This window comes from Phascolarctos cinereus, unplaced genomic scaffold, assembly GCF_003287225.1.
Source record: "Phascolarctos cinereus isolate Bilbo 61053 unplaced genomic scaffold, phaCin_HiC Scaffold_9;HRSCAF=440, whole genome shotgun sequence".
Taxonomy (NCBI): domain Eukaryota; kingdom Metazoa; phylum Chordata; class Mammalia; order Diprotodontia; family Phascolarctidae; genus Phascolarctos; species Phascolarctos cinereus.
In genome coordinates, this window is record NW_027556402.1 from 148599837 (window position 1) to 148612354 (window position 12518).

Here is a 12518-nt window from a genome sequence, read left to right on the forward strand (position 1 = left end):
ATTATACTGTTTCAATAGCATATTATTGTCTGATTTGTTTGTAAATTCTTTTTTCCTGTAGTCGTCTTATGAGCATAGTATCAGCACTTTTCCCAAAAGGCTCCCGTAGCGTAGTCCCTCGTGATACACCACTTAATATATTTGTCAAGATTATTCAATTCATTGCTCAGGTAAGCTCACCATAGAATAGTACATATATATTTATTTTCTAAATAACAGACAATAATAAGTAGTTCTTTTACAGTTACGAGAATTTCTAAAATCCAGGCAAAATAAATACTATTGATGGATAATTAAATTGAATAAAACCAATGAAATTATAAAATATGTAAAGTAAAATATCTTGCTGTTATTGTGATTTATTTTGTCTAAATCTTTGACTGATATAGAATGTCTGTATTTAATACTATCATTCCAGAGTATACAATTATCCTTTTTAGAACCAAGGTGGAAAAAACATGAATATTTTAAATGAAATTATTTTGGACTTGACAGAGTAATGGGTATTTTCAATTATTAGAAAGCAAAAATAATGGAATTATATTGCAGTTAAATTTTCAGCAACATTAATGAAAATGAATCATATTTCACATGCAGTATTCTACCAAATTACATTTCTGTATATAGCATTGTTTTGTTCATCTCTTCCTATCTTTTCCTACTCTTCATTATTTCACACCTAGAATATTGTAATATATTTCTAACTGGTTGTTTTCTCATTACTCCGCTTCCAATCCATTCTAGCCAACATGATCTTTATCACCTCGTTTTCCTTCTCAAAAACCTTCAGTGGTTTCACATTTCACAAACTCTTTACCTTGCCATTCAAGACTCTATACTATCTGACCTGACTCTTTCTTTCTAGCCTTATCTCCCACTATTCTTCTTTGTGATTCTGTACTGTCATCAAATTGGCCTTTTACTCTCCCTAGATTATTTTTCTAATGCCATTTTTCTGTGTGGCTGTTGTGTGCCTTTCCAAATTCCACTTTTAAAGGTGCAGTTCAAATTCCATAAAAGCTTCCCATTCAAGTCCATCATACAATGATCTCACTGTACTCTGGACTTAAAGTTCTCAGTCTTTAATTTTGATTTTACCTTCAATTTTGCAGTTATAGACTACTTGTGACAGTGCTTGCATTGTTATTATTTAACTTTTCCTGTTTTTGTCTTATGTTTCTGAATAGTTTCTAATCTCTTTTAGAACAGGGAACTGTGTTTTATAATGTTTATCTTCTATAATTGCTTATGGATTTGTATTTTTTTTTACTAGCTAAAGTGTTCCTTAGTTTAGTGTCATGGAAGTGTGTTTCTTCTAGGAACGTTTGGATTTTGCAATGAAAGAAATAATATTCGATCTTCTCAGTGTTGGAAAATCTACTAAAACCTTCACCATTAATCCAGAGGTAAAAGGATCTGATTGATGTCTTTGCAATTTTTTCTATGCTTTGTAAACTTTTAATATCCCTTCCTAGAAGAAGAAACTTGTGAATTTTTTATTATTTAAAAACATGATGTAACAAATTAAACTATTGATTAGAGATCTGAAAAATGTGAATGGTTGGTTCTCAAACTGTTTATTTAGGCAGATCAGAATTTCCCCTTTGGCTGTATGCTATCCCTTATCTTGGGAAAAAGTCCTTTTTGTATCCTCCGTTCTTCCCCCAAAATATTGTGTAGGTTATCCTTTGACCTTTTTGGCAAGGGATGGTAACAGGTTAAAATGGCTTTGATCTACTTCTGCAATGAAAGGATGATCATTGCTAACAACTACCTACCTCTCTTTAGGAGATATCTAGGAGTGAAATAGGGTGAACAAGCTGAAAATGACCGGTTTGGGATTGATGGAAATAATACTTGTCTGTTACTCTGAAGGGAGAATTCATCTAATTACTACATATTTTTCCCTTGTATCTACCATTCCAGTGTGCCTCAGCACATTTCCAAGATTTTGTAATATCTGCCAATTTGCTCTTATTTTCTCAAGCCTTATCATGGGTTTGTACTTCCTTATTCAAGAAATACTGATATAAGATATAGCAGAAATCTTTGATATATCCTCTGCATACATCCAACTCTAATATGTCATTGTGGTATATAGCCAACCCTGGCTTCCTGAAGGCTAACGCAGCAGAGGACAACTATGGCAAGTTCTGCCATGCCAGAAATACTTTGAATACCTTCTCAACCACAGACTGCATGTTTTCTTATTTGGAACCTTGCTAAATATGACCACTAGATTGGCACTGGTTTATGTATCGGCTGTAACTCCTAGTGAAACAAGCAAGATTGCAAAATGACCAAATCCTTGGAGTCCGCTTCTAACTCTTCAGTGACAGTGACAGGGTGCTGGGAAAAGGGGCAGAGACTGTGAAGAATCAACCTCTTTAGGCTTTCTATCAAAATTAACTTCACTGTTGGTACCATGAATGTCAGAAATTTGCCCAGTAACTGATGAGTGAATGTCCTACTAGAGAAATGATATTACTTCAATTTTGATATTTCCTGTGTAAATAAAACTACAGAATTTACAGATTTTCAGAATTGGAAAAGATGCCCTCAGCCAAGTAGTCCAACCCATCCCCAAAGAAATCTCCACTATAATACACCCCAAAAATATTCAGCCTCAGCTTGAAGACCTTCAGGTAGGGTAGGCAGCCCATTCCATTTTTATGTAGCTCTAATTGTTAGTAAGATTTTCCTAATATCAAATCTAAATTGAATTCTTTACGATTTATACTTAAACTCTTGGTCTTTTGTCTACTGTCTGGGATCCACAATAGCCAATCTAATGCCGCCTGCACGTGAAAGACTTTCATGTGCTTTAAGACATGTATTGCCCCTTTGTCTTTTGTTCTTCAAACTAAACATCCACAGATCCCTTGTGGACTCGAGGTCTTTTGCCATTTCAGTTGTCCTCTTCTCATCACCCTCCAACTTATCATTGTCATTCTGAAACTGGCAGCCAGAAACTGAACATAGATAAGGGCTGATGAGGGCAACAAACTGAAGCTCTGTCATCTCTAAATCCCTCTCCTGGGGGAGCCTCATTTAATTCAATCCAAGATTAATTTAGCTTTTTTTGCTACCACATTATACTGCTATCTCATTTTGAATTTGCAGTCCACTAAAACCCCATATCTTTTTCAAAGAAATTGCTGTCAAACCGTGCCTCCCCAACTGTACTTAGGAAGTTGATTTTTTGAGCTGAAGTTTGAGGTTTTTTATTTATCCCTATTGAATTTAATCTTATTAGATTTATCCCAGTGCTGTGTAACCTGTCGAGATCCTTTTGGATCCTGACTCTGTGATCATTCTCAGCATGGGATCCCCAATAAATTTGATGAACATGCCAAATATGCCTTCATTTGAGACATTAATAGAAACAGTTAAAGGCCAAGCACAGATTCTGGAACATTCTCTTGGAACCAGAAGACAAAAAGAAGTTGTCTTAAATAGAAGAATAGCTTCCCGATTTTCTTTGGGTAGAAGAATAAAAAAATTGGGGTAGGTGATTTTTCTCATGTATTCATAGGAAACAAGAAGCATCACTGTATGGAACAATATAAATATTTGTAAAAAGGCCACTCCATGAAAGTTACTGTGGCTTATGTGCCAACAACTGTTGCAAAGGTTGAGGCAACATAAATTTTACAAGCTAAATAAGACCTTCCATATTAAAACATTGATGGTGAAAAAATAGGCATAAAGGAGGATGTCTAAAAAAATGTTGAAAAGATGTCTTGGGATTAAGAAATGAGACCAAAGACTTGAAAACTGTATGAACATCTCATGCCTATATACCATGAATACTTTATTAAAGGGGAGAGTTGAGAAACACTGGGCATAGCAAGCACCAGATAACATCCTAGAGAAGAAATTGATTGTATTTTTAACAAACAGGAACTGACTTACTAATGAGTAAATTCTGTCAGTAAATTCTGAACCAGCTTCTCCTTAGAACAAAGAATAATACCAGAAAATGGGAAAAAAGACATGGTATCCTAGCTTCAGACTGACCTGTTTACACACACTATTCAGAAAAATGAAGGGGGAAAAATATGATAATAAATACTGGCCAGGTTTTGGGAAAACTAGTTCACAAATGCAACTGTTTTTGGAGTTGTAAATTGGTTCAGCTCTTCTGGAAAAGAGTTGGAATTAAGTGCATTTTGCTGCATGTGGAAAGAGGCTGATAAAAGTGTGGCATATTAATATAAAAGAATTGTATTAGTGTGATTATATGCAAGTCAGATATTAAGCATTCAGAGCAATATGGCAAGACCCATATGAACTGATGGAGAGTGAAGTGAGAAGAACCTGTATAATGACCACAATCACATAAAAGAAATTACTCTGAAAGGCATCATAATTCTAATCTGTATATGGTGAACATTGACTTGAGAGGACTAAAGCTTCTTTCTTCTGAGTAGAGAGGTGGTGCAGTACAGCTGTGAAATGAGGTATATTTTGTCAAACTTGACCATTGTGTGCGTTGATTTCACTTAGCTTGTACTCCTTTGTTATAAGGGAAGGTTCTAGTGAGGCAGGGTTAGTCATTAACAAGTAATAATAATGTTTTTAAAAAACAGTAAAATAGTCAAATAACCGATATTGGCACCATTTTTAAAAGTTTAACTGAAATTAATCCATTGCCATAACAAAGAGACTAAAGACCATAGAAACTGTCTCAGGCAACAGGCATTTATTTATTTGCAGCAAAGGGGCAGATACTTAATATCTTTGACAAGAAGAGAGATTCAGCAGCCAGACTGAACTCTGATACCATATAAACTTATTTATAAAATTATGTGGAAGATGGTAAAAAATTATAAGTAATATTCTTTCATGAAGTGGAATTGGTAGAGGGGCAAAAAGGCTTACCAAAAGTCTGGTAAAAGACCCAATTTAACCAAATCTTAGCAAGAACATTGAAAGTAAAAAGAAGAACAAAAAAAAGACGAAAAATAGAAAAGATTTCTTCATGCTTTTGCAACAAATTATCTTCTACATTAATAACAGTCTATCTGCTACATTTCACTCTATTAATTTCCTGATTGTTGATGTACTGTATGAGAAAATAGAAAAGGCACTTAAAGAAAGCAGATTGGAAGAACAGCTGGGCCAGCTGACATGTGTTTGCAACTATTATGTGGATACTCGTTAGCAGTATCCACATTGAAGGAGAGATTTCCTGCAAAGGATGAGGTTTTTCAGGTTCTGCTCTGTGCAAAAATATGAATTGTGAAATATTAAGAGGATCAAGGCAATTTAGTTACACATTTTTTTACTACTGAATTTTTTCAGACTAATTTTGTAGAAAAAATAATTAGAACTGTGATGGCATCAACGGAAGCATTCCTTTCCCTCTCCATTTGAAGCAAAGAAGCTTAATAATTTTAATGCAATTGAGGCTTTGAGTCTTAAAAGGGGAACACAAGTAGAGCCAGTAGCTGTATAAAGATCTGGTTAATGAGATTAAATTCTTGGGATATGTAGTGGAGAAAGCATTTGAAGCGGTAGACATAAAGGAAAAATATAGATACAGACATTATAGCTTCATAGTGACTAATATATACAAGCAGTAATGATTTAAGAGACATAATAAAATATTACTGTCTTTTTGCTTTAGCTGTGTTTTCTCAATAGTGTTTTGTGAATCAAAGTGGTCAAGTATATTTGTAACCTATAAGTTATAATTAAGTTCTTGAGATGGATGGTGTTTCTTTTCCATTCTCTAACTTTCCTATTTTAAAATATTATTTGATTTCAATGAAACACTAAGTAGTGACATGTTTTGAAAATAGATTATGATTTAACATGTAAAACAGTTGGGTGAGAGAGAACAGTATGTCTGCCAAACTAATTAGAAAACAAAAAAAAGTATTCAGAAAGGTTATGTCTCATGTTAGGGTATACTTTGGAACAGTAGGAAGCTAAAATGATCATTGATAGTCTCAGGGAGACAGAAGAGCCTCCTAGTCTGTACATCCAGTAACAACTTTACTTCCAAAGCAAAGTCTGACAGTTTTTCATATCAAGGCCTCTTCTGTGTGACTTTCTATCCCTTAGGAGACATCAGCCCTCAACTTTTTTTTTTATCTTAATTTCATTTAGCAGTAGTAATAACCTGGCCTATGGTGGAAACAAGCAGTTTTTGCTTAGAGCAGGCAACACTTTCTGCCAAATACCTTATGTTGGATACCTCTTTGTTAAGTATTTTTTCAATGGTACGAAGCCAGAAAATAGGGGGCAGAATGAGCTACAACTCTTTTCTCTTATAAACTAATCAGTAGAGGCTTTTCCCCCTATGTAAAATATGGTAGAATGACAACTGGTACCTGTTACACCTCAGAAATACTTTCTGGTATATACTTTGTCCTCAGAATTGGTTTCCTAGGTTGGCTATCCAAGATGAACAGGAAGATTTTCCTTGCTCTCATGTGTACTATAATATTTTTTGGTAAATTTAATATTATTTTTGTAAAATTAATAATAATCAGTAGAAAAGATCATTTTTATGACACTGTAGGCTCTAATTTCTTCATTTTGCACCTTTTCTTTGAAGAGGATGAACATTGGTCTCAGAGTCTTCCTTGTGATAGCAGACAGTTTGCAGCAGAAAGATGGTGAGCCACCAATGCCAACCACAGGAGTCATTCTTCCCTCAGGAAACACTCTTCGTGTAAAGAAAATTTTTCTTAATAAAACTTTGACAGATGAAGAAGCAAAAGTCATAGGTTAGTGTTTATGTATCTGTAATAGTGAATTTATTTTAATGCTTCTAATGTTTTAGAATTGTATGTAGAATATAATTTTAGAATTATAACTTTTTACATCATAAATCCAATTATATACCCTTGAAATAATTTGAACGGTTGAGTTAATTTGTCATTTCAAAACTTGGTGGGGAACCTGTGGCCTTTTAGATCCTTGGGTGTGGCCTTTTGGCAGAGTCCAAATTTTGCAGAACAAATCTTTTTATTAAGGGGATTTGTTTTATGAAGTTTGGATTCAATCAAAGGGCCATACTTGAGGACCTAGAGGGCTACATGTAGCCTCAAGGCTGCAGATTGCCCACTACTGAATTAGAGTAAGTAACTTTTTAAAAAGATGTTTTTCACCTATCCTTTTGGATATTATTGTCCTTTTAATTCTGTATATCCTTGTATAATTTCTATCATACATTTTCCTATTCTTGAAGTGAACATATATTATTCCTGTGTATAATCTCTTTAACTGTAGTGAAGCTGACCTCAAGACAGGATTCAAAGTTGAAGTCCTTCCATCTAAAAAAGCAACAGGTTTTTCCTGCCTGTTCCCATTATCTGTTTCTTTCCTTTTTTGAGCCCTACATCTAAGGAAAGAACCAAACTCCTCTTATCTTTCATTCTTGCCTTAATTTTATAGGTGAAGAAACTGACTCTGTTAAGCCCACTCATTTATTTATTGATTAAGCAGTGACTGGAATTCAAGTGTCTCGATTCCCAGCCCAGCACTTTGTTATTCCATGCTCTGATTTTCAAATGCAGAACTCATGCTCATAGTTGAATGGCTGTAAGAAAGCATACCTCCCTCTAAAATGTTTTCTTTCCAGATCTCTTTTTTTCTCCCATCTGTACCTGCTGCTATTTTTAGCTGTCATTATTTTTATGTATAAAGAAAATTAATCACTAAATTTAATTTTCCTGTTTTGTAGTATTAAGATTTGCATGGCAAAGAGTAAAAATTAAATGACTTAGTTCAGACTCCCTGAAACATGGATTCTTGAAAGATACACTCAGGTTCAAGTCATGTCCTGGGTAAACATCTAATCAAAGGCACAGCTCACATATCTTTATATTTCTTTGTACTGGACTAAACAAGTGGACATACTGAATTAAATCGAAGTAATTTAAACAATAGTTAGGTACTTAGCAGGGAGGAAAAAAAACGCTAGATAGATAGATAGATGTGGAGGTATGCTTTTGCCAGATTTTCATACTAAATCTGTTGAGAGATAACTGTTAGAGTTGCCTGTTAGCTTAAACACTTTTCTTTTTCCCTGGAGAGCTGTTAATGTCATCTGATCTGTTGATGTTATTACTGAACTGTGCTCTGTGATGTACTGATATCTGCTAGTTTGACACAGAGCTGCCACCTGCTGAATTGATATTAAAATCTGCTTGTCTAGGTGGCGAAGTAGATAGAGCACTGGCCCTGGAGTCAGGAAGACCTGAGTTCAGATTAGGCCTCAGACACAGAACACTCAGTAGCTGTGTGACTTTGGGCAAGTTACTTAACCCCAAATGCGTAAAATAAACAAACAAACAAAAAAAAATCTGCTTGTTCGCTGTTTTACTGCAACTGCTAAATACCCTGCAGAAGAGTTCTTAAAGCCCTTTTTGTCAGTATAACTCATAGTTTATGGTTTATTCAGCTCTTCTGTGAGTCAGAACCAATGCCTACCTAACCAATGCAGTCAAACGTCATTGAGGTCAGAGCTGCCTTTTAAAATCTTGCAGTGCCTTTTCAGTTACTCTAGAGCTTCATTGTTTAAAGAATGGGCGGAGCCGGCGACCTTTGTCCTGCTTACCCACTGATACTGCCCCTAAATCTATCAGCTTCCTACACTGGCTTAATTCATTTTTAAATTAATGTAATTCTGTTGGATTGTTTTTGAACCAGGAGAAATTTTAAGCAAATAATTCCATGTTTTCAGTATTATTATTCCCAGATTTTAGTTTGTAATTTGGCTAATTACTACTGTGATGCCCCCAATTTACATTGTATAGGCTTTAAAGAAAAATGAACTGTTTATTTCCTGCCTACCATTAGAATTCAGACTTATGGAAAAGTAAAAGTGGATTCTTCGTAATTATCCCTTGAGAAACTTAAAGTTCTCCAGGAGATTTTGTTGTTAATGTTTCTAACCTAAAAAATCTAAGTGCCAGGTAGACTTCTTTTACAGTAGGAGAAATCTGGTCAAACCATGTCTAGACTGGATTCTTTTTGCTGTTTTAAAGTTGTTTGATTTCACATTCCTTTTTCAAGTCAAATTTAATGCATTTCACTGGCGTGATTGGGAAATGGGATTTTTTTGGTAAATTAATATTCTGTTTAACTAAGGGTTAATTTTACATCTGTTTCCCCTTTTACTTTTCCATTCTTCTAATGCGTTTCTGTTCTTTATCATGTCTCTATTTGATCTTCATCTTTTCTTACTTCTTCACAGTTAGCTGGTTATAGCTCTTCAATATGCCTTGCTCTTCTCATGTCACTCTTCCCACTTCCAGTGGGTGTTTTACAGTTTTTATATGCCTTTACAGACTCTCCTTTATAAGCCTATATTCCAGGTAGGCTTTGTTCTTACCAGTCCTTTTCATCCTGCCCTTCCCTCTTTGTCTCCTTGTTCTTGCCATTCTCCCATTCAGAATGGGTCCTTCCTCCATATTCTTTTCCTATTTCTTAGTAAATCAAAATCCTTCCCCTCCTTTCTAGGCTTCCCTTCTAGGCTCAGCTTTCCTCATAATTTTTTGTTTGGATTCCTCCTTTGCACTTATTTTCTGATTTGTGTCACAGTCTTTCTTTCATGACTTTTTTCCCTACTTGATTATATGACCATAAAGGGCAGCAACATTGTCTGATTTCTTTCCATTCTGTAACAGCGCAGTTCTTGGCACGTAGTCAGTGATGTTAGTTAAATGGCTTTTGATTTTCTGGTTGTTGAGGTGGACAGCCATGGCACATCTTTTAACGTCATGCCCTGCTTTTTTCCAGTTTGGTTTTTTGTAAATTATGACTGTTGTATTTGATGTAGTGTTGATTTCTTGCAATTGCCAGAGCACTTTGGTTTTACTCTACTTTCTTTATAAAATATAAGCCTATCCTAGGCATTTTAGAAACGAAAGATACACCCTTTGATGAAATGTTGAGTAAGAGAAGTAGATGCTATATATATCTGTTAATAGCATGAGAGAAGCTACATAGGCAGCAGTAACAGAACTGTACTTGGAAGTGGAGAACTTGGATTTGAATCTTGAAGGCCATTTATTTTGGGTGTGATCTTGGGCAAATCGCTTAATTCCTTAGGCCTCAGTTTACTTCATTTTTAACATTAGGTGGTTGGAGGTTTAAGATCCTTTTCACTTCCAAGTATCTGATCTTATGAAATTAATTTTAAGAGTCAGTTCTTTTAAACCTTTATGTAAGGATGTGTGTTGAGAGATTGAAGGACTGTTTTGTGAACTATTTTTCTTTTATAAACTATAATTTTTTTTAGTAATGTTCATTCAGTGACTTCTCCCTTATCCCTAATAATGAAGGAATGTTATGACTTAAGCATTCAAAATGGCAAATAATACAACAAGGTTTTTTATTTGTATTGTTCAATTCTTGTTTGTTGTCAAGACTATAATAGAGGAGAGGTGTGAGTAATCCAAAATGGCATGTCATGGGAGAAAATATTTGTTTTTATAGTGAGTTTTTGCAGTTACCTTGAAAATGGGCTCATTTTCAGAGCAAATAGGATACTGTCTAATTTCTCTATTCTTTCTTCCTTTCTTAATTCTGTGCTAAGAATTAATAGCATTTCTATTTTTATATATGCCTTTCTGATAGCTTCCCAAAAGCTGTAAAGATGGTCAGGAGTTTGGGTGTAAGGAGCAAAATAACAGTAGAGATTACCATAAAGCTGTAATTATATATGGATTAATTGCTGTCACTGCTGAGTGTCTTAAGTAAAATGTCAACAAAACAACTAGAATAAACCAGTAATCTTGAAAGTAATAGTAGTAAAAAATTGATAATTAAATAGCATGTGTTTGCTAGTAATAATAGTTTTCTTTTGCCAGTATTAAAATTAACAAATTTTGAGGGTCCATAACCAATACTCTGTGGTGGAATTTTTCTGAGTGGCAGAAGGAAGCCAGCCTGGTATTGAAAGTTTGTTGTAGTTAATCAGATGTATATTTTATCATATGTTTCAGCTGTAAAATTGTCAAAGCATTAACAACATTATTTCATAGTTGTGATTCATTAATATTTAGCTTGAGGTGGTAAGAGAAATCATTAAGGCAAAAATTATGTAAGAAAAAGTAGCACTGTTCTGTTTCTTTTTCAGGAATGTCAATATATTACCCTCAAGTAAGAAAAGCTTTAGACAGCATACTTAGACATTTAGACAAAGAAGTTGGAAGACCAATGTGTATGACTAGCATACAGATGTCTAATAAAGAGCCTGAAGATATGATCACGTATGTAATAAATTACTTTTCTGTGCTGTTTCTTTGTGTATTATCTGAATAAAGATTGGTACCTTCCTACTTACCTGCTCCTCAGCTAAAGGAATCTCTTATTTTAAGTGTGCCCAGATTGGCCTTTGGTCGTTTTATATTATATTCCTTTAAAATCCCCGTCCCGCTGTTTTTGAAGTGCTGCAAAATCATTTTAATGTTGTTGAGTTGTTTCCTTTTAAAAAAAGGATGAAGTTATTTTTTTCTTCAATTAACAGCCATTTGTTTTCTCTTTGCTGCCTGTCTCCTTACCTCCAAGGGGGGAAAAACAAATATTACCAAGTAACAAATATATGTAGTCATTCAAAAAAAATTCTTCCATTGGCCATCTCCAAAAGTGTATCTTGAGAGTCTGCCACCTCTCTCAGGAGGTTTCAGGTCCTATAGAATCTTGGTTGGTCATTGTACTGATTAGTTTTCTTGTGTGTTTCAGAATTGTCTTTGTAACATTGTTATACCCCAAGCATTTTGATAGAAACTAACCCTGGCAGTTCAGAGTATGGAAGGGACCTTCTATTTCAAACCATTCCTGAACAATTCTCTTTTTCCCCCATGCCCCCAATCACATACCCCAAAACAGCCATCCACTTTTTCCTTGATGACTTCTACTGAACCCACTACTTCTGGAGGCAGTGCATTCCCCATTTTTTGAAACCCTAAATCTAATATGGTTTTTCCCTATATGAATCCTAAATCTACTTCTCTGAAACTTCAACCCAGTGTTCCTGGTTCTCCTTCCGAGTAGTAGTAATTTCTGTTCAGGCTAGGTATTATGGTAAGAATTCATCATATTTGCCATCCAATTTACCAGGGTAGGACAGAGGAGTTCTGCCTAAAAATAGTCTTATGTGATCACCTTAGTTAAGACCTGTTCTTCACCAAATGAGCTGATGATGTAAATTAGGTATTTTAGATATGAAGAAAATTTATCAATACTGTTTTGATTCAGAATTCCTCAAATGTATAAAGTCTTCCTGGTTTGTTTCCTTGAATTCTATAAATGTAAAATGGGTAGAATGAATATAATAGTGACTTAGTGTAGGTTTTTTTTATTGGTAAATTGCATTCACTCACATTGAGTAAAAGACTATGAAGACAACAGCCTTGGCCTTCTTCAACTTTCCCAAGCTTTCTTGAATTTTCCTGTCACTTGCAGATAGCAAACATAAACTTGATAGTACTATTGAGTGCTTGTCGAGTTGTGCAATGCATCATAACATCATTTATTTTTGGATTCTTCTTTGT

At 34.7% G+C, this 12518-nt stretch overlaps 1 protein-coding gene across 9 annotated transcripts in view; it reads left to right on the forward strand.

Annotated features, from left to right (window-relative positions):
• FRYL (FRY like transcription coactivator) overlaps positions 1-12518 on the forward strand; it is a 292081-nt gene that overhangs the window by 169530 nt on the left and 110033 nt on the right. For all 9 annotated transcript variants that reach the window (XM_020990364.2, XM_078148492.1, XM_078148491.1 and 6 more), the window contains 4 exons: positions 62-170; positions 1320-1406; positions 6569-6740; positions 11102-11234. In XM_020990364.2, coding sequence (XP_020846023.1) covers positions 62-170; positions 1320-1406; positions 6569-6740; positions 11102-11234 — 501 coding nt within the window. The remainder of the gene's footprint in view (positions 1-61; positions 171-1319; positions 1407-6568; positions 6741-11101; positions 11235-12518) is intronic.